The sequence below is a fragment of the Taudactylus pleione genome, unplaced genomic scaffold (genome assembly GCF_031769625.1).
Source record: "Taudactylus pleione unplaced genomic scaffold, aTauple2 ptg000189l, whole genome shotgun sequence".
NCBI classification, from domain to species: domain Eukaryota; kingdom Metazoa; phylum Chordata; class Amphibia; order Anura; family Myobatrachidae; genus Taudactylus; species Taudactylus pleione.
In genome coordinates this window covers 4558180-4577767 of record NW_028284591.1, presented here as the reverse complement: position 1 = coordinate 4577767, position 19588 = coordinate 4558180, and the positions used below count along the sequence as shown (strand labels likewise).

General features: G+C 44.4%; 1 protein-coding gene across 1 annotated transcript in view; it reads right to left on the bottom strand.

The window, feature by feature from the left end:
* LOC148519509 (O-acyltransferase like protein-like) overlaps positions 1 to 9415 on the bottom strand; it is a 48556-nt gene extending 39141 nt beyond the window's left edge. Inside the window, exons 1-2 of the mRNA XM_088476476.1 lie at positions 9265 to 9415; positions 5878 to 5980 (exon numbers count right to left, since the gene is read on the bottom strand). Of these exons, the coding sequence (XP_088332602.1) occupies positions 5878 to 5980; positions 9265 to 9415 (254 nt within the window). The remainder of the gene's footprint in view (positions 1 to 5877; positions 5981 to 9264) is intronic.
* Positions 9416 to 19588: the final 10173 nt, after the last annotated feature.

Sequence of the window (19588 nt, the reverse complement as noted above, 5' to 3'; positions counted from 1 at the left end):
TACACATCGGTACCATGGAAGCACACCAGGCCAGCATGCACAATAACAGCAGGTCTGACCCGCCGCAGAATCTGCAAGTCTCGTCGCAGGCAGAGGGCTCTCAAGCTGCTTAGGCAATTGCAGTGGCTAACTTATGCACCCCAGGCAACGGTGTTCAAATGGACAGGCATGTCTGTGTTTCTCTGACCACTCCCCTGTCACCATCCCCAAAATGCTCGCTCTGCGATGGATTCCTATGTGCATCTGTAATCGCAGTGTGGTGCATGCGCAGTACTGAACAAACGGCCAATCCGCGTATGTAGATGCAATTGCGTAGGCTGCTGAATCTGGCCCAGGGTCGCCAAAAGTATCGAAAATGAAGGGAAAGAGGAGGGGGATAAATGTCACCGCACTGCTCCAAGATGGATGTTAGTAAACAAAATTAAGGTATATCCTGATTGTAATGAAAATGCTATAACCACCTCCAATGTGGGTCCCGGTATAAATAATGCCTCAAATAAGGTGGGATGGTGGTGCTACCTAGAGTAATGAATAGGGTAATGAAAAGCAATATGTGTTGGTTCAAAGAAAAGAACGAAGATCTCTATAAGGGGTGCACTCAAACAGCTTCACTTATATCTAAGCTCAAATTTCATTACTTAAAACATAACTTTTAATATATATAACAATTAAATAAAAAGGACTGAAACATGTAATAAAATATAAAAAGCAACAGGTCAGTTGATGTTAATTAGGAGATCCAATAAGGTAGCAGTGTTAATCTCTTCTTGCCAGCAAAAGGTGTATTACAGAGAACAATAGGAAAAATAGAAAGTTAGGGGCATCAAATTCAATACCGGGCTCTGCTGCTCCTTTCACACTTACAGTAAGTGGAGGAAAAGGAGTGAGAGACCTGCCAGCATCGTAACCCCTAAAGATAATTAGTCAACAGTGGTCTTGATCATCAAACCCAATTACTACTATCTGCTGTCATATCTAGGACATTGGACAGCAAATGAGTGAATAGATAGTAAGAGATGGGGACCACTGGGAAGTATAAGATATAGTGGAAATGTTTCCAATATGACAGGTAAGTAGTATGCTTCTTAGATATAAATAATCATGCAGATCATAGGTTTAGAGACTTTAAAGTGAAAAATAATGTTTAAGCATATTAAATCTCAGTTAACAGTGGGATAGTAAAGTAGGGGCTAAAGATTCCACAACCAGGCTTCTGCTGCTCGGTCTCATGCAACAATGCAATGGAGGAGGAGTGAGAGATCTGCTGGTGTAGTAGTCCCGAGAAAAAAAAGTTAAGAAGAGGTTCCCTTCATCAACCCCAATTTCTGCTGTTAGTTTGTCATACCTGCCGGCATTGGACAACAAATTAGTGAATTATCAGATTGGTATGGGAGCCTCTTAGAATTAAGACCGTAAGGTCACACTTAAACTGTTAATGTAATAATTATCACTGGTATATACAAAAGGTCATGTAAATGCAATCTCAAAATTGATATATTTGGTCGCAAGGATACATCAAAAGGGTATGTCTCATTTGAATGCGGCAATTTTATCCAGTCATGTTGTATCTAAAACCCAATATATTCAGGCATCAGTAATATGTCGCTGATGGTGATTGAATCAACGTGTCATTATCAGTCCAACGCATAGGTAATCAACATTACCAAAATAATGTTCTAATCTAGGATATCTATTAATATCAGCAAAAGTTGCTGTACATAAAAGAACATAATATACATAAAATAATAACCAGTAATAGATGGTCCAAAATAATATATATCATTCCTATCAAAGAGCAATATGAATTAGCTGAAAATCAGTGTAATTCAGTTTATGTATCAATATAAAATAATCTCTATATGAATGATGTATATGTACAGGGTCTATGTACATATAGGAATGTACATAGACCCTGGATACTGGGAACTAGACTGAGCTGCATCCCACGTGATCAAGCCCATGAGGCGAAGCACGCGTCGGCACGGAGCAGGGTGGTCCCGTTACTGCGCAGGACGGGGCACCCCAACAACAGGTCATGTATTCATACACAATGTACTTTGGAGGTTACCTCCTTATTTGATTTGCATGGCATGGTAATAGCACACTGCGGCTATTTAGGATTTACCCTTTCATTGCCAATATGCCAATCTGATTAATTTATTTGTCAGGATAATACCTACGGTGGCTATTTAGGATTCACCCTCTCATTGCCTAGCGTTTTCCTGTTTCTTTCAATAAAGAACAGGGTTTTTTACATCATACATACAGAGATTATTTTATATTGATACATAAGCTGAATTACACTGATTTTCAGCTAATTCATATTGCTCTTTGATAGGAATGATATATATTATTGTGGACCATCTATCACTGGTTATTATTTGATGTATAATATGTTCTTTTATGTACAGCAACTTTTGCTGATATTAATAGATATCCTAGATTAGAACATTATTTTGGTTATGCTGATTACCTATGCGTTGGACTGATAATGACACGTTGATTCAATCACCATCAGCGACATATTACTGATGCCTGAATATATTGGGTTTTAGATACAACCTGACTGGATAAAATTGCCGCATTCAAATGAGACATACCCTTTTGATGTATTCTTGCGACCAAATATATCAATTTTGAGATCGCATTAACATGACCTTTTGTATATACCAGTGATAATTATTACATTAACAGTTTAAGTGTGACTTTACGGTCTTAATTCTAAGAGGCTCCCATACCAATCTGATAATTCACTAATTTGTTGTCCAATGCTGGCAGGTATGACAAACTAACAGCAGAAATTGGGGTTGATGAAGGGAACCTCTTCTTAACTTTTTTCTCTCTGGACTACTACACCAGCAGATCTCTCACTCCTCCTACTCTGCAATGTTGCATGAGACCGAGCAGCAGAAGCCTGGTTGTGGAATCTTTAGCCCCTACTTTTCTATCACACTGTTAACTGAGATATGGGGCTCTACTTACTACAATCCGCATATTGAATGCAGATTGTAGTGTGATATTATCGACTGAAATTGCATTGCGAATTCAGGCAATATAACAGGGATTTACTACAAATCCCTTGCAGAGACAGAGCTTGTGATAAAGCTCTGTCCCTGCGAATCCCCTACGCACACTAGTCACGGTATTTTCGCAAAAAATACTGTGACAAAGTGCCCGCACATGCGCTGACCAGCCACCGCTGCTACCTCCCCCCCGGCGCTAAGCCCCACCCCCACAACTCCTAACCCCCCCCCGCGACCCTCCCTCCCCCTTAATTACACTTACCTGCATGATCCGGGCCTCCGGTGATGACCTCCATGCCTCCGATCAAGTGATCTCCGTGACCTGATCACCTGATGACCGGGCCGCAGTGCACTATGGGAGACCAGCTGACCGGAGGGGAGACATCACCGGAGGCCCGTTCACCGGTCCATGGAGTCAGGTAAGTAAAAAAAAAATTTTGACAATTTTTTTTTCTTTTTTTTTTACAGTAATCAGCTTGCGGTCTGTTTAGACCACACAGCTGATTACTGGGACCGACTCCCGGCTCTGCTCTCCCCGTTAGAGCGGAGCAGGAGGCCGGTAACCGGGGGAGACCCTGGATAACGCCACCTCCAGGTGGCGTTATTATCACAGGGCTTTCCCCGGTATTTTTTTACAATTTATTTTTAGTAACTCTGGCCAGATCACATTTCCCATTACAATTATGGGAAATGCGATCTGATTACTAAAAATAAGTGATACTTAGGGGTTGGAGTAGAATTTTACGAATTCTACTCCAATTGCCCTTTAGTAACTTTAGGTGATACTAAAATAATGGGTGTGAAAACAGCCTTTTTCACTTTATTTTAGTAAAAATAATGTTAATAAATAGAGCCCTTAATATGCTTCAACATTATTTTTCACTTTAAAGTCTCTAAACCTATGATATTAGGTTGTAAATGATCTACATCTAAGAAGCATACTACTTACCTGTAATATTGGAAACATTTCCACTATATCTTATACCTCCCAGTGGTTCCCATCTCTTACTATCTATTCATTCATTTGCTGTCCAATGTCCTAGACATGACAGCAGATAGTAGTAATTGGGTTTTTATGACCAAGACCACTGTGTTGACTAATTATCTTTAGGGGTTACGATGCTGGCAGATCTCTCACTAATTTTCCTCCACTTACTGTAAGTGTGAAAGGAGCAGCAGAGCTCGGTATTGAATTTGACGCCCCTAACTTTCTATTTTTCCTATTGTTCTCTGTAATACACCTTTTGCTGGCAAAAAGAGATTAACACTGCTACCTTATTGGATCTCCTAATTAACATCACCTGACCTGGTGCTTTTTATATTTTATTACAATTTTCATGTTGTCGGGGCCGGCCCTATCTGCTCCAAAAAACACTACTTTATGCCATTCTTCACCACTTTTACCAAGACGCTATTAGCAACCAATTACCACCACTTAATTACCCTAACTAGTCCAATTAGGGCTAATACTAAACTACCATAATTATTTCCGAGGTCATCCCATCTTTTTCTGGGGTACAGAGTGATTCCCCCAATTCATCCTGCACTTTTCGCCTGGTTCACATTCGCTGGGTCTTGTTTTAACCTGTTTGGGAATTGAAGATAGGCGATATATGGAAAAACATATATTGGACAATACAACATGCAGGGCCGGTTCTCCTGTCACGCATGGTACGCAGCTGCGTAAGGCGCCACATAGTGAAGGGCGCCTCAGCTGCGTACCATGCGGGCCGCGGTGCAGACTGACAAGTCTCCCCGTTAGAGCGGAGCAGGAGGCCGGTAACCGGGGGAGACCCTGGATAACGCCACCTCCAGCCGGGACAACAGTCGGAATCCTGGCAGCAGAATCCTGATGGTAAGTATTAGGGTTAAGGGGAGGGTTGGGTTTAGGGGTTAGAGTTAGGCACTAGGGGGGGAGGGTTAGGGTTAGCCTGCGGGAAAGGTGGGTTATGGTTAGGGGGAGGGTTAGGGGTAAGGGTTAGGACACTTACCTAATTGGGTGGGGATTCTGACTGTCGGGATGCCGCTGTCTGTATTCTAAATGCCAGCATCCCAACTGCTGGGATCCCTATACCCAACCCCGGGAATGGCTTTTTCAGCCTGATTGCTGTACATTACTTTAGTTCAATAAACTTCATCTGTAATGACTGAAGGGATGGGAGATGGTTGGCAACATTCTTGGAACTTTACTCAGCTGAATATTTCACACTTAAAAACCTGAACGACATCCAAAACTGAATTTATTTTGAGCTCTACATCTGCAGTTGTATCCCCAATATTTTCTAAAGTGAAGAAATTATTAGTTCCACATCCTCACCACACAACATTCCACATCCTCATCACCAAAATTCCACATCCTCACCACGCAGCATTCCACATCCTCACCACATAACATTCCACATCCTCACCACGCAGCATTCCATATCCTCACCACATAACATTCCACATCCTCACCACATAACATTCCACATCCTCACCACACAACATTCCACATCCTCACCACACCTCGGACCTGATTCTGAGGTGGGGCAGTGTCGATATCGCACACAAACAGCCGATGTTTTAAGTCTGCACATGTGTCTGAGTTGCACAGCGCATTTGTCCCTATTTCCTATGCACAGAGACCCAGCAGAGAATAGGACGCACGGAGAATGTAAGTGGGCGTTCCTAGGAAGTAACAGGTGGCGTGTCAGTTTACAAATTGGACACGACATTTGCATAAAGACGTAGGCCCCTTATGCTGTCTGGAGGGATGTATTTGACGGTGTCCTATTCAAAGTGTAATTTCAGATTCTTCTATACCAATAAAATAAAATTAAAGAGAGTGAAAGCAAAACACATAAATTGCTGTTACCTTAGGAAGAAAAAGGAGTCCACACCGAGATACACAGGACCACTCAATGTGTACAAATATACCGGTTTCTCTAGTACTCTTGATCTCCATTCAAAAGGATTATCTGCATAAAAAAAAAACATAACTGAGACTCCTTGGGGTATATTTACTAAAGTTCAGGTTTTTAGAAGAGGAGATGTCCATAGGCCCATAGCAACCAATCAGATTCTATTTAACATTTATCTAGCACCTTAAAAAAGAAATTAGCTAGAATCTGTTTGGTTGCTAGAGGCAACGTGCTAAATTTACTAAAGTGAGAGTTCTTAGAAGTAGAGATGTTGCCCCTGGCAACCAATCAGATTCTAGCTATTATCTTCTAGAAGGTGTTAGTTAAATGTTAAGTAGAATCTGATTGGTTGCTATAGGCAACATTTCCACTTCTAAAAACGCTTTAGTAAATATACCCCCTAATCACCACTTTCACTGAATACTTAAAATTCAGTCATTTGACTTATACCCCTTTTACACCAACCGAATAACCCGGGTTATTGCCAGGTCGATCCGGGTCGATGCTCTGTGTGAACGGCTCCCAGAAAAATTTCCCGGGTTGATTTACCCGGGAATCTTACTCAGGTTGAGAGCAGGGTTGAACACGGGTTGTTCCCGTGTCATGCGGCAGTGTGAACGGGTGCTACCCTGCTTATTTGACCCGGCTAGCTCTGAAAGATGCTGATTGGAGCTTCTGGGGCACCGGCAGATGATGTAATTTGTCAGTGCCCTGCAGAGAGATACACATGAAGCCATCGCTTGCCTGCCTAACCTCCTGCACCACAGCAGCCTGACCAGCAGCCACAAAAGCAGGCAGGCACACAGCCTGCCATAGCCAGGACAGCAACCTGCACCACAGCCTGACCAGCAGCCACAAACGCAGGTGATACACAGCCTGCCATAGCCAGAACAGCAACCTGCACCACAGCCTGACCAGCAGCCACAAACACAGGCTGATACAAAGCCTGCCACAGCCAGAACAGCAGCCTGACCAGCAGCCACAAAAGCAGGCAGGCACACAGCCTGTGACCAGCAGCCACAAACGCAGGTGATACACAGCCTGCCATAGCCAGAACAGCAACCTGCACCACAGCCTGACCAGCAGCCACAAACGCAGGCTGATACACAGCCTGCCACAGCCAGGACAGCAGCCACAAACGCAGGCTGATACACAGCCTGCCACAGCCAGAACAGCAGTCTGTAGCAATGCTGTAAGCATTCCCCACCCCTCTCTTTTGTTGCCTTTTGTGACCATCTTTGTCAGACCTTAAAACAGACCATTTTTAATTACTTCTATAGAGAAAAGCAGGGATTACCCGGGTTCAGTGTGAACGGGGCAAACCCGGGAATAACCCGGGTCAAGTTGCAGTGTAGACCGGGTCTGAAGCCGAGTTCGACCCGGGATTGACCAGTGTTCAAATTCCAGGGTCGGACCCGGGATTTTGGTGTAAAAGGGGTATTACTGAGCATGGCAGCCAGTGCCAGATGTAACATTAAGCACAGCAGGATTGTGCCAATGGGTGGCAGAATAGAACAATTTTCAATGCGCCCATGTTACAACAGAAACAGGAACTTGAGAATATCTGCCAATGGACATTGCTGGTGAACAATGGCCAAGGAGGTTTTACCTACAAATCTGTGAGCCCATAACAAAATTTGGAAGGGGCCCACAAAGTTTCTAGTGAGAGACAACCAATGCTTGTGGAGGCCATATTTAAAATCTAACATTCACCTTAATCAACTAGATGAGGGTGATGACTGGCTTTAAAAAATACAATAATGATAAAAAAAAATGACTAAGGTCCACATATCTTTAATATACGTGAAACTGTAAATACACCCATTGTATTGCGGATGTAATGTAGCGCTTATGTCAGGGCTGCAGAATGGATATTAAAAAGAACCTACGATTTTATGCCAAAAGAAAAGAGCTATAATATTGGCATAAAACATGGCAGGTACTACAGACTACTACAGTAGTGCATGCTTGCCGACTATCTAGCTGCCCCTTCCGGGAGGGAGCAGCCAGATCGGCTTGACTGGGGGGGCGTGGCCAACAAACGGGGGCGGGGCCAGCCAGACTACTACAGTAGTGCAGAAATCCCGCCACATTCTCTAGAAATCCCTCTGTGGCCCCGATATGCTGTGTGGATTCAGGGCAGCATTCAGAATGGGAAAACTGCTCATATCTGCTAATACTGGACCTGATTCAGCGATGTACGCTATTGCTGCTGCTGCATGTGTGTATGCAGAGGTTATGCAAAGCATGCCAATGTCACAGACACCGGGATTTGTATAGAGACGCCCACAGACGCCATCCCGAATCCAAGCAACTCCGCACTAATATGCAGCTGCATAAGTACATCCTTACGGCTTCCAGAGTAAACCTATAGTCGCGCAGAATGGCCACCAGAACGGAGACTCCAGAGCCATGTTTTGTGCGTATGGAATCACAGACGCAGGCAGCGACATGCCTGCATTTCTGGCGGCACTCCACGTTACCTTCCCCAAACGCCCCTGAACTGTCAATCACTCTGCTTGCGACTATGGTCATGTACTATATACGATCGGGACGATGATTTATATATGGTCATGGTCCCGATCGTTTGGGCCGCAAAGTAAAGGAGAACAATTGAGCCTAGAGCATAGAATATGTGAATCAGACATGTGCAGTTGTCCTTACACACAACATATGAACATAAATTAGGATTTACATTCAGCAAACACAGAAAAACCATGGGAGTAGTGTAAGGGCTTCTAAAAGGTACCATCGAGCTGTGCTATTATTCCTCACAGTCATCTGTCTCATTATATTTTAACCACCACAGCCCTGGGTATTTTGGTTATGCCAGTTCTCGTTAATGACACCCTTAATCATTTTAGATAGGCTCATACTGTTCTTGGACATAGGTGCTTCTTTTGGTCTCAAGTCCCACCATAAACTCATGTTTTGGAGATATAACATAGTGATAGATACTCGTACAGGTGTAAGATTTTATTTTGCTTAGCAATTATTGCTCTTCTTCCCATGACAGCAGAGTGTCAATTCATAGTCGGTAGGCTGTTGCTGGAATTTGGGGTCCGTGCTGGAGTTTTGTAGAAATATGGCAGTGTGCAGCGGGAAACATAATGGTGTCTTAAATAAACAACATTGTTCTGTTATGAAAGGAAAGAAGGTCCAAGTCACTGTCTAAAACAGAGAGAGCCAGCCTGTGGTCTTAAGCTATTGTTTATGTACAAGCTCCATTATGGCCTGTCTGTCGGGCGAGGCTGGAGACCCACAGATTGCCTTATGCATGCTCTGAATCAACACACTAACATATCAAGGACTCATTTCTATTATAAAGCTAACACACGTACCAATATTAAACACACTTGCCAATTGGCTAGTATGACCCGAAATTATCCACAGTAGGCTGAGTACTCGGATTCCGTTCAGAGCAGGATATTCCTGATGGGCGGTGACTGTCATCACAGCTGGGAGATTCTCTTGTATGGCAAAGCTCTTCATCACACGATCTATGGGGACTTCAAACAGCACAAGAAGTCAAAAATTATATTGTTCAAATTGTTGCATTTGATCTTACTGTATTATAATGATATCATTATGATGATTGTTATTTTGCTTTACTTTAAAAATGGAAGCAATCATAACCTTTCCAAGAACAGCCAACTGTTTGAAAACAGCAATTTAGACAGTTCTATACTTACTGGGTATTTAGAACTTAACAGAATGTTGCTGAGACATGATCCCACCTATAGACAAACTATTTCACCCTTAATAGGGCTTATCAGTGTAAGTCATAGGCAAACGCAGGGGGGGTTTCCGTCTGCCGGGAAACCCCCCTCCCCAGCCCACACGATGACCACAATAGAAATAGTAATGTAATAGAATTCTACTAGTGCTGCATTTTCTTCACAGTAGCACAAATAAAATAATTAGCACCACCTGTGGATCTTTTAACATGTATCAGCTATTAATAAATAACCTGTGCACCAACTAGGAGATCCGGAAAACATTCACTGTTAGGGAAGCAATGCTATAGAACCCAATATGTACATATATAACCAGGGCAGTGCTAGGTTATTCTGCTGCTCTCCCAGACTCCCAGACTTGCTTTAATACTCTGGAATGGTGCTCACATCTAAAATAAAAGCATTCAGCTCAGGCAGGATGGCCCTACTGCTGCATCTAATTGGTTACAGTGATTGCTGGTCCTCTATATGCTGGAATTATGACACACAATATACTTTGTGTGACACATATATTAACGCTGGTTAAGTGCTAATTCTACCCTCTTCATGGACTGGCCACACTCACTCTAAAATCAAGCATTTGGAAACCCCCCTCTAGAAATCCTGCGTTGCCATTGCCACTGTAAGTGAATGCATACTATTCAGAATGTGAGGTGCTATCTATCTAGAGTTGAAGGCATATTGTCGGTAAAAGCTCCCACATAGCAAGCATGTAAATAAATGCAGGATAAATAGGCAGAGGCGTCACTTACCTCCATGGCACCCGGTGCGGCAGGAGCAGCTGTATTGCGCGCCTTCCGCACGTGCGCCTGAAAGGGGGTGTGGCTCTGTGGAAAGGGGAGTGGCCTCACAAAGCCACGCCCCCTTATGTGTGCTCTGCTATTTTGGTGTCACCCAGTGCGGCCCGCACCCCCCTAGTGACACCAGTGTAAATAGGTGTGCCTAGAAGGTGGAATATGAACACAACTGCAGCAGCAGCCAGACAGAACTCAGACTGCACCCTCTGCCTGCTTCTCAGCCACCCGGGCACAACAATCCAGTGAGTAGCCACAGTAGCACACTTATTGGTGGATGGCACCAGCTATTCTGCAATGTGAGCAGTGGGTGTAAGAAATTTAATTGGGTGAAACTTTCTACACTGCCCCCTCCTAAAAGAAAATACTAGGTCTGCCTTTAACACAATTTGAGATAATTGGTGTAGGACTTGAATGCCACCATAATCCGGCATTGTGACTTTTACCCTACCACCGGGCCCCTTTCGTTACTAAGTGATAAAACAAGGGCTGGCTTAACAGCATTGTACGCCCTGGACAAAGCAATGCACTGTAGCCCCTATAACTGGACATCTACTGTCCCCTTCCCCTATTAATAAAATCATACCCCAAAGCAGACACCCATTGCCCCCTCTCCCCCATTAATAAAAGGAGGCCCCAAATCCCTAATAAAAAAAAAATGTTACCCATCCTGCAGTCCTGCGCCACGCCACCTCTCCACATGCTTCCATACAGTGAATGGCTGTCAACACTCCAGCTCCAGCCACGCACCAATCAGCTACTCACTGTCTGTCTGGCAGCTGGTTGGGAGGCAGGTAGAGCATACGGCCCGGTCGCTTGTTTGTAATCGTCAGGGAGCATCTTTCTCTGCCTTCTTCTCAGCCGGCTGCCCTATGCAAGTCATTGTGGCCGCTCGTTCTGTGCATAGGGCTGCTGTTGGGAGGCCGTCAGAGACAGATGCTCCCCGGCCGTTCTGATTGTGGATTACACACAACCCGAGCGGCCGGGCAGCATTTCTCTACCTGTCTCCCAAAAAGATCCAGAGGCACCAGTCAGATGACCCCGGCCCTGCTAAAGGTCCCCAGAAACATGGGGCCCTGAACAGCTGCCCAGTGTGCCCATATGGTAAGACAGTACTGCAGAAAACTAGGGCCCTCATTCAGAGCCACTCGCTAGCGGCAGTACGCTCGTTCCGAGCGATGTTCGCACATCTGCGCATGCGTACGGTTTTTAGTGCGCATGCGCGAACCAGTCAGTGCGGCCGAAAATCGTTGGTACGCAATATAGCGAGGGCCTGCTATTTTGAGTGACAGAATGAGGCATATGTGGGTGGTAACAGGGGAAGGTGCTTGAAAACGGGGAGTGGAGATCCGAACGCAGGCGTGCTTAAAGGTCAAAACGGGCGTTTTAAGGGAGTGCATAATTAATACAGCAGCGTCATTGACCACGTCACTTGTTTTTTTTTTACTCAGAACTGCTCGCAAAATAGCGGTTGAAAACACCAACCACAAGAATAGCGAGCAGTTCATACGCTGTACGATGTACTCGATTAATCTAATAAATAGCGGACATGACGTATGGTGCGTGCGGCCAGGGGGCGTTTTTATCAAAAAAACGAGCGTATGTTTTGCTCGCTCGTTCAGACTTAGAGGTGGGAACAGACTGCAATTTGCGAACGGATCATTTGAATAGCCACCCCTTGTTTTTGAACGAACGACCACAAATAGCGAACGGCTCTGAATCAGGCCCTAGGTCATAAACAGCATTCTTCAGATTCAGGATAATAATGGGTCAACCTTTATAATGTTGACATGAGAACGTCGACATGGGTCATTATGACAACAGTGAACATGTCATCATGTTGACATTTAGCATGACAATACTTATAAAATGTCTACATGAGAATGTCGGCACTGTGGTTTTAAGGTAAATCTGTCCCCCAATACCCAGCCCCAATGTCGACATTTTGACAAGGTTGACGTTTCATATGTAGCTATTCTCCTCATGTCAACCTTCTCCAGATGTCGACATTTATGATGTGGAAATATTAACCATGTTGATATCATAAATGTCGACTTTGTCTCCATCAACAATCTGACTGCATATAACATGTTCTTCCAATGTTTCCCCATATGCCGTCTTACACACGTGACATTTCAAACGCAAAGCTACAGACAAATGACTTTGCACATTTATCTGGCTGGAAGTTTCTAAGTAACCTCTTCTCCTGAGGGGTGTAGTAGGTATTACCGCCGGCGGCCGGCGGTTCAAAACCCGACAGCGGAAGCCCGGCAGAGGTGAAGATCCCGAACGCTAAATAAGGTAAGTATTGCTAATCTAATTCCCTACCCTAATCCTTCCCTAGGGGTGCCTAACCCTAACCTCCCCCCAAGTGCCTAACCCTAACCCCCCCTCCCCGCAGCCTATACCCAAGTCTCCCGGGGGGGTGCCTAACCCCAACCCCCCTTCCCCTAGCCTAAACCTAACTCTCTCTCGAGGGGGTGCCTAACCCTAAGTCCCCCCCGGGAGCCCTAAAACCTAACCCTCCCATCCCACCCCCCGTAGCTGTCCGCGCCTGACTTACCTTCATTCGGTATGCCGGGCATCAGTCTTCCGGCGTAGGTCTAATGACGGGCGTCAAGTTTTCGATGACTGTCTTTTGTACCTTGCCGGATATGACATTCGGGAAGCCGGCGGTCGGGATTTAGATTATCGGCTTCCTGACTACATCCCCTCCTGAGAACCTTCTGACTGTACTACTGGGGATATTATAGTCTTAGAGGGGTATTCAATATGAAAGGTGAACTTCCCTGGCGAAGTTAACGTTTCATATCGGAGTTTTTTTCTGCATAAAGATATGGTGCGCGCTCCCGCTTATCCCCGTATTCAAAATAAAATTAACGAAAACGGGAAACTCTGAAGTTGGATTTGCGTAAAGTTACGAATTTTTCCTTAAAATAATTGTAAGACCCCCCTAAAGTTGTAAAAACATGGGGGAACACTATGGGTACCCCCGTTTTAGCCTTTAATTGAAAGTCGGGGATTTAAATAGCCGCAGCAGGTGTTTTTTTTCCGACATTGAAGAAGTGATGCAGAAGAGCACTTAGGTTATTTTTTTCGTTTTTTTAAGTGGTCCCATCAAATTTGGGGTACATGAAAATGGGTACTAGCATATTTTTAAGTCCCTAAAGTCAGTTTTTAAAAATTCTGCATTTGTGCACCTGCCGCTATAATTCTATTCTAGAAAACACCTGCCGCATACATGCAGAATAGCCCTGAACCTATTCCCTATTGTTTAACAATTTTTTCCCATTTCTTTTTTCACCCCAATTTTTAAATTAATTTTTTGGGGTGTCCCTATTTTTTTAAAAAACTTTTTTTTGACACAGTTCTTTTTTAAATGTCAATCTCAGGGGTGCAGGCTATTTTTTTTAAGCCTACACCCCTAAACCCCAATTCTGCACTTTTTTTCGACACTTATTCAATGGTAAAAAGTTATCACCGTTTTTTAACAAAGACATTTCAAAACTGCGATAAGTCTTTGAAATTGAATACGGTGTAAAACTAAAACAAGTGATATTAATGCAAAAACTTTAAAAAGTGCGATATTAACGCAAAAGACGATGTTATCGCACCCATATTGAATACCCCTAAGTATCACACACATTGTAGCTTTAAATGTCACAATGCTGCGCTGGAAGTGTCTGTTCTGTAAATACCACCAGGCAATCTACTGCATAATCCTTTCTGTGTGCGACAAGCAGATAGAGGAATCTCTATACATTACTTTGCGTCTTCTCATTTCTGTAATCCTCGTCCAGTGGAGAATTGGATGTCCCTGCAGGCTTATCTTGCTCCTCCGTTCTCTGCTTCCTATGTGAAAGGATGGGCTTGCACTGCGTAGAAGATGATGAGGTTTGGAAGTTGAGAACCAAAGTGTAAATGGATCCAATTACCGGCAGGATGATTAACAGGCCGCTGAGGCACCTGCCGAATACAAAAGGGCATCGGTTCACGGTTACGGTTATAGAACTGGAGATTACAAAGTACCATTGCCAGCAGTAATGGGCATTAGAGTCATACTTACAGACAGATGATGGCAAATGAATCAGCCGGAAACAGGCCTCGGGAGCAGACCGTCTCCGCCACTATGAAACCGGTTTCATTCTGGTTTACAAAATTAGGTAGAGAGGCCAGGAACGATGTTCCCCTAATTTGAAATAGATCTATTGAAATAAATATTGTTACCACAATTAGCATTTATATAGATCCCTTATTCCTTAGTACTGGACAATTAGGGAAGAATCATGTAACATATAATAACTTGACAAATACACTGGACAGGTTGTCCAAGGGAGATATATATGCCCCAGGTTTTTAGCTTCTGTCTGGTAGAAAGAAGAAGATTAGCAGGCTTGATTTCCAGACCTCCTGTGAGAGGCTGATAAAGGGCGTGTCAGACTCTCACTGCCTGGGGAACAGGTCAGAAGCATGTTGATAGTCGCTGTAACTAATTACTGAATATAAGTGCTGCGCTAAAGACATTATATCCCTCCACTTTCAGAGAGGGAACCATTTTGTTTAGTTAGAGCTGGACAGGCCAGGATTTACTTGTATGTTTTGTTTATTTTTGTACCAAGGCCCTGAACTGGTGTACTGCTACTTGGCTGCTGCCTGACAAGTGCAACCGTTTACCCCAGGAGACCCTTACCCTGGTCTTGCCACATTAGTTAAACAAGAAATGAGTAGAACGGTGTTGTGGAAGTCCACTGCTCATATAGTAAGGCCTTAGCCATTATATCAAACCTTCTAAAGAGGACAAGTGGAGACTGGTGTTGCAGATAGCAATTAGATTCGAGCATTCATTTTATAGAAGTGCACTTTAAAAGGTATGATAAATCTCTCCCTAAATATACTATGAATGGAACTTCCTGGGCCTCTTTATTTTTCAAGTGCCACTGTTGAAGAACATAGAAGCAGTTTGAACAGTGTTTGTGCAGCATGATTGGCTGACAGAGCTGGGACTGTCCCTTGGCCAATCACACTGCAGAGAGTGGCTGAACGCAATTGCAGCCAGTCCAATATCAGTCTTGGCAACCGTTTAGTGGGGTCCTTAACCAAAACATAGGCTCTGGCCATAAATCTACTATACTCTGCTCTAATGTACAAACATATTCACTTTAAAATCATGTTCTTATATTCTTTTGTATAGTTTGTTCTTCACAAACGCCCTAGCGGCAGATGTCAGCCTGAAACCCTTGTAGTGCGGTTCAACCAATATAACATAATATAAACGTATCTAAAATGAAAACATGTATAACCATTTGTGGCATTCATAAGGTCAACTTTTTATAAAATAACAAAGGGGTAAAGGTATGAAGCAGGAAAAAGCTTGGAGAAGTGGGCCAGTGGAGAAGTTGCCCATAGCAACCAATCAGCTTTGAGGTTGCATGTATCAAGTACATTCTATAAAATGATAGGCATTGGTTGCTATGGGCAACTTCTCAACTGGCTCACTTCTCCACACTTTTCACTGCTTCATATATCTACCCCAAAGTATGGTGGTGATCGAAAGGACTACTAGCTTATTAGTGACCACTCGTGCAAATTGAGATGTCACAACAGCTTGCAAGGGCCCCTCTTCCCTCTCACAACGGCAAGCAAATAGGTTTCCGACACCTGTGCCAATACACTCACAGGCCTGCCAGAATGTCAGTGCCACTGACCTCAGGAAGATAAAATCAACCTACCCAGTGTATTGAAAGGGAGCGTACCTAAATCATGCAGCAAGATGGCCACTGGACTGCCGTACTTCACCCACCCTAAAAAGCCAACACAGGAAAATTTGGGGAAGGGAGGGGAACACACAGCAAAAGAGGCAGATCCATGTCTGAACCAGCACTATAAAGACCCAACTCCACGCTTAGCAACAATAAAATGCACCCTATTAACTGGTACCCCTACCTATGAACTAAGCATTAACTCCTAATTGTCCTGCAACTAATGGTACCTAACTGCTCCGCATATTAAATGCCCTCTGTAGTCATTATACTTTAGAACATAATACTTAACTGTATTCACGTTTGGAGATTTAAAAAAAAAAAACAAGACGTTATGAATTAAATATGTTACTGTGGAAAAAAGTTATAAAATGCTACTTTATTCCTTGAAGAACTGGGAGAATGAGTTACATTCCTGACCTGGTCCACATCTCTGTGGAGTTTATATTCTCCCTGTATATGCATAGGATTCCCTCTGGTAATAATCCAGTCCCAACACCCCAACTAATTAGGGCCACAAGAACAGGTTAATGCTCACCACCCCTGTAACCCATGTGGCATATAGAGGCCACCACTTGTTTCCCAGGGTCCCTAGACCAGGTTCAGCTCACCACCCTGTGGCACATAGAGGCCACGACATGTTCTACTGGGCCCCTAGACCTGGTTGAGTTCACCAACCTGTGGCATAGAGGCCACCACATGAGGAGTATTTGCTGGCTGTCAGTACACTGACAGCGGCATACCAATGGTTCGAGTCCCCACAGGGGAATGGTAAGTAATGTTCCCCTGTCCTATTTACCTCCTAAACCTAACCCTCCTTTTTTGTACCCTAACACTAACTACCCCGCACCCTAACCTTCCCGGTAAGTGCCTAAACCTAACCCTCCCCCTTAGTGCCTAACCCTCTCCACTTAGTGCCTAACCCTCCCCCCTTAGTGCCTAACCCTAACCTCCTCCTCCCGCAGCCTAATCCCAAGTCCCTGCAGCTGATACTTACCTTGCCCCGGTCTCCTTACGATCGGGATGGCGGCTGCCGGGATTTCGGCATTGGTGTCCCCAGTCATGTCGGGATTATGGCGCCAGTGTTCACTCGGTAATAGGGATTCCGGGGATAGGATTTCAGCAGCTGGCATCCCGATCGTCAGGATATTAGCTACATGCCGTACCCCTGGGCCCCTAGACCTGGTTGAACTGCCAGCACTGAGGCATATAGTGGCCACCACATGTTCCCCAGGGCCCCCTAGACCTGGTTGAGCTTGGCACCCCCGATGCATATAGAGGCCATCACATGTTCTCCAGGGCCCCCTAGACCTGGTTGAGCTTGGCACCCACAAGGCATATAGAGGCCACCACATGTTCCCCAGACCTGGTTGAGCTGCCACAACTTACTCCTGTTATCACCCATCTGCTGAAGACAAATGAAACGAATATATCATGTAAATAAATAATTTTTGCCTAGTTTGATCTGCTGCAAAAGGCCAATGATACTAAGATCATTGATAATATGGAGAATACTAGGACATATTTTATTATCTCAATTAGATGGACCATGGTGGCTTCAAGTCTAATCATCTCTCCAGCATAACATCAATTCCATATGAAGCTTAAACAGCAATGTGGCACCAGCAGCAGCAATTCTTTATTTATTCTGTACAAACATATAACGCAGCTCCAGACATAAACGGTAAGGACCGGTAGGAACACAATGTAACTTACCCATTGAGGCTAGCAATGTAATATCTCGGTTGTTACAAGAATCTGGAACGCATATCCCAATCACAAACTGTATTCCGTCCTTTAAAATAATTACAGGGGGGAGGGGGACAACAATTACGACTTCTAGGACAAAGTTGCAAAATGCATATGAAACAAACATCTGGAGAACGTGCAATCTATAAGTAAGACAACTTCTGCCTTGCTGCTATCAAAGGCTGTCTCCACTATTCTATCTGGTGGGTTGCTATGACAACGGTTGATCCTAGTTCCCCTCCAGGTAAAGAACCCAAACGTGTCGTGGAGTGAGGGCGGAAGTGTGATTCCATGCCCTGACAGTGCTGTTATTTTGTCTCAGCTGTAGTATCTGGCTACCAATAGTAGAAACTTGTACGCTCGCCCCGCTTGGGGGACAGTGGCTCGCTTCGATCACCATAGGTCACTATTCCTGCTCTATATCCACGTGGATAGTAGCTGATGACGTCAGAGTTCTGTAACTGAAGGGGACCTAGCCGCAACCCTGTGACAATGGGCTGACATGACCATATGGAATATTAATCATCAGGATAGAATAATTTAATCATGCTGTCACTGGGATGTAATACAACGATTAAACCCATCAGACCTGTTCCACGTGCAGTTTACAGTATTCTCCTTGAAAACTCTGCTGAGGGGCTTGCACTGATAGGCATTCACTGTACGATCCAAGCCGGTCCACGTTCCCATTCGTTATGCCACTCGCGGGTTTTCCTAAGGCGTCGTACACTGTAAAAGATCATATTCCAGATTTCTCATCACTTCGTACTGCGCAAATGCTCTGTGCTCCTAATATAGGCCGAAGTTTAATTAATGGCAGAAATTTAAAATGGAACAAAAGACTAAGGGTCTTATTCAGACACGCTCGCGAGTGCAGGACGCTCGCAAGCGGGTCGATGGTACCCAAATGCACATGCGCACGACGGAGGGAGCTCCGTCGTGCGCATGCGCGAGACCCGAATAACGACGGCCAAGCCGTCGTTATGGGTCTCGCACTAAAGGGGGTGTGCTGTCGATGGTGACTGACAGGGGCGTGGTTGCCAGATTGAGGCATTCCCATGGGAACGCCTACCGTCTGGGTCCGGCCCCACTGACATCACTAGTGATGTCAGTGGGAGTGATTGGCCTCCAAAGCGCCATTTTAGATAAACTCACACTTTAGCACATGTGGCGATAATACTATTAGCATCATGCGATTGCATCTGTGACCATCGCCATAAGTTACGGCGATTCACCAAAAGCCCATTTCATGACTTTACGTAGTTTTGGTGCTCTGCATAAAGTGTATATTATTATAATTCCCCTAAAGGATATATTGCATTAGCTAAACAGAGCAAATGGCCACGTGACAACTAGCCTGTGTAGACAAGCTTCCTGAATATAACGTCTGCTTTCACTCCAGGTGGCCCTGCTCGACTACACACCTTACATTAGCAGGCTTCCTACAATAAAATACCTTCAAAGCCAAGAGTGTTATCTTAGGTTTGGGTCTTGTAGCTGGGCTAATTAGCATCTACACAAGAGTCTGGGAGAACAAAGGACTTTACTTTTGAGCCTGGGAAGGGTGGGGGCTGCTGAGAGAGGGGGGCGTGTAGAACTATAAGGCTCAGCATTCCACACTGCTAG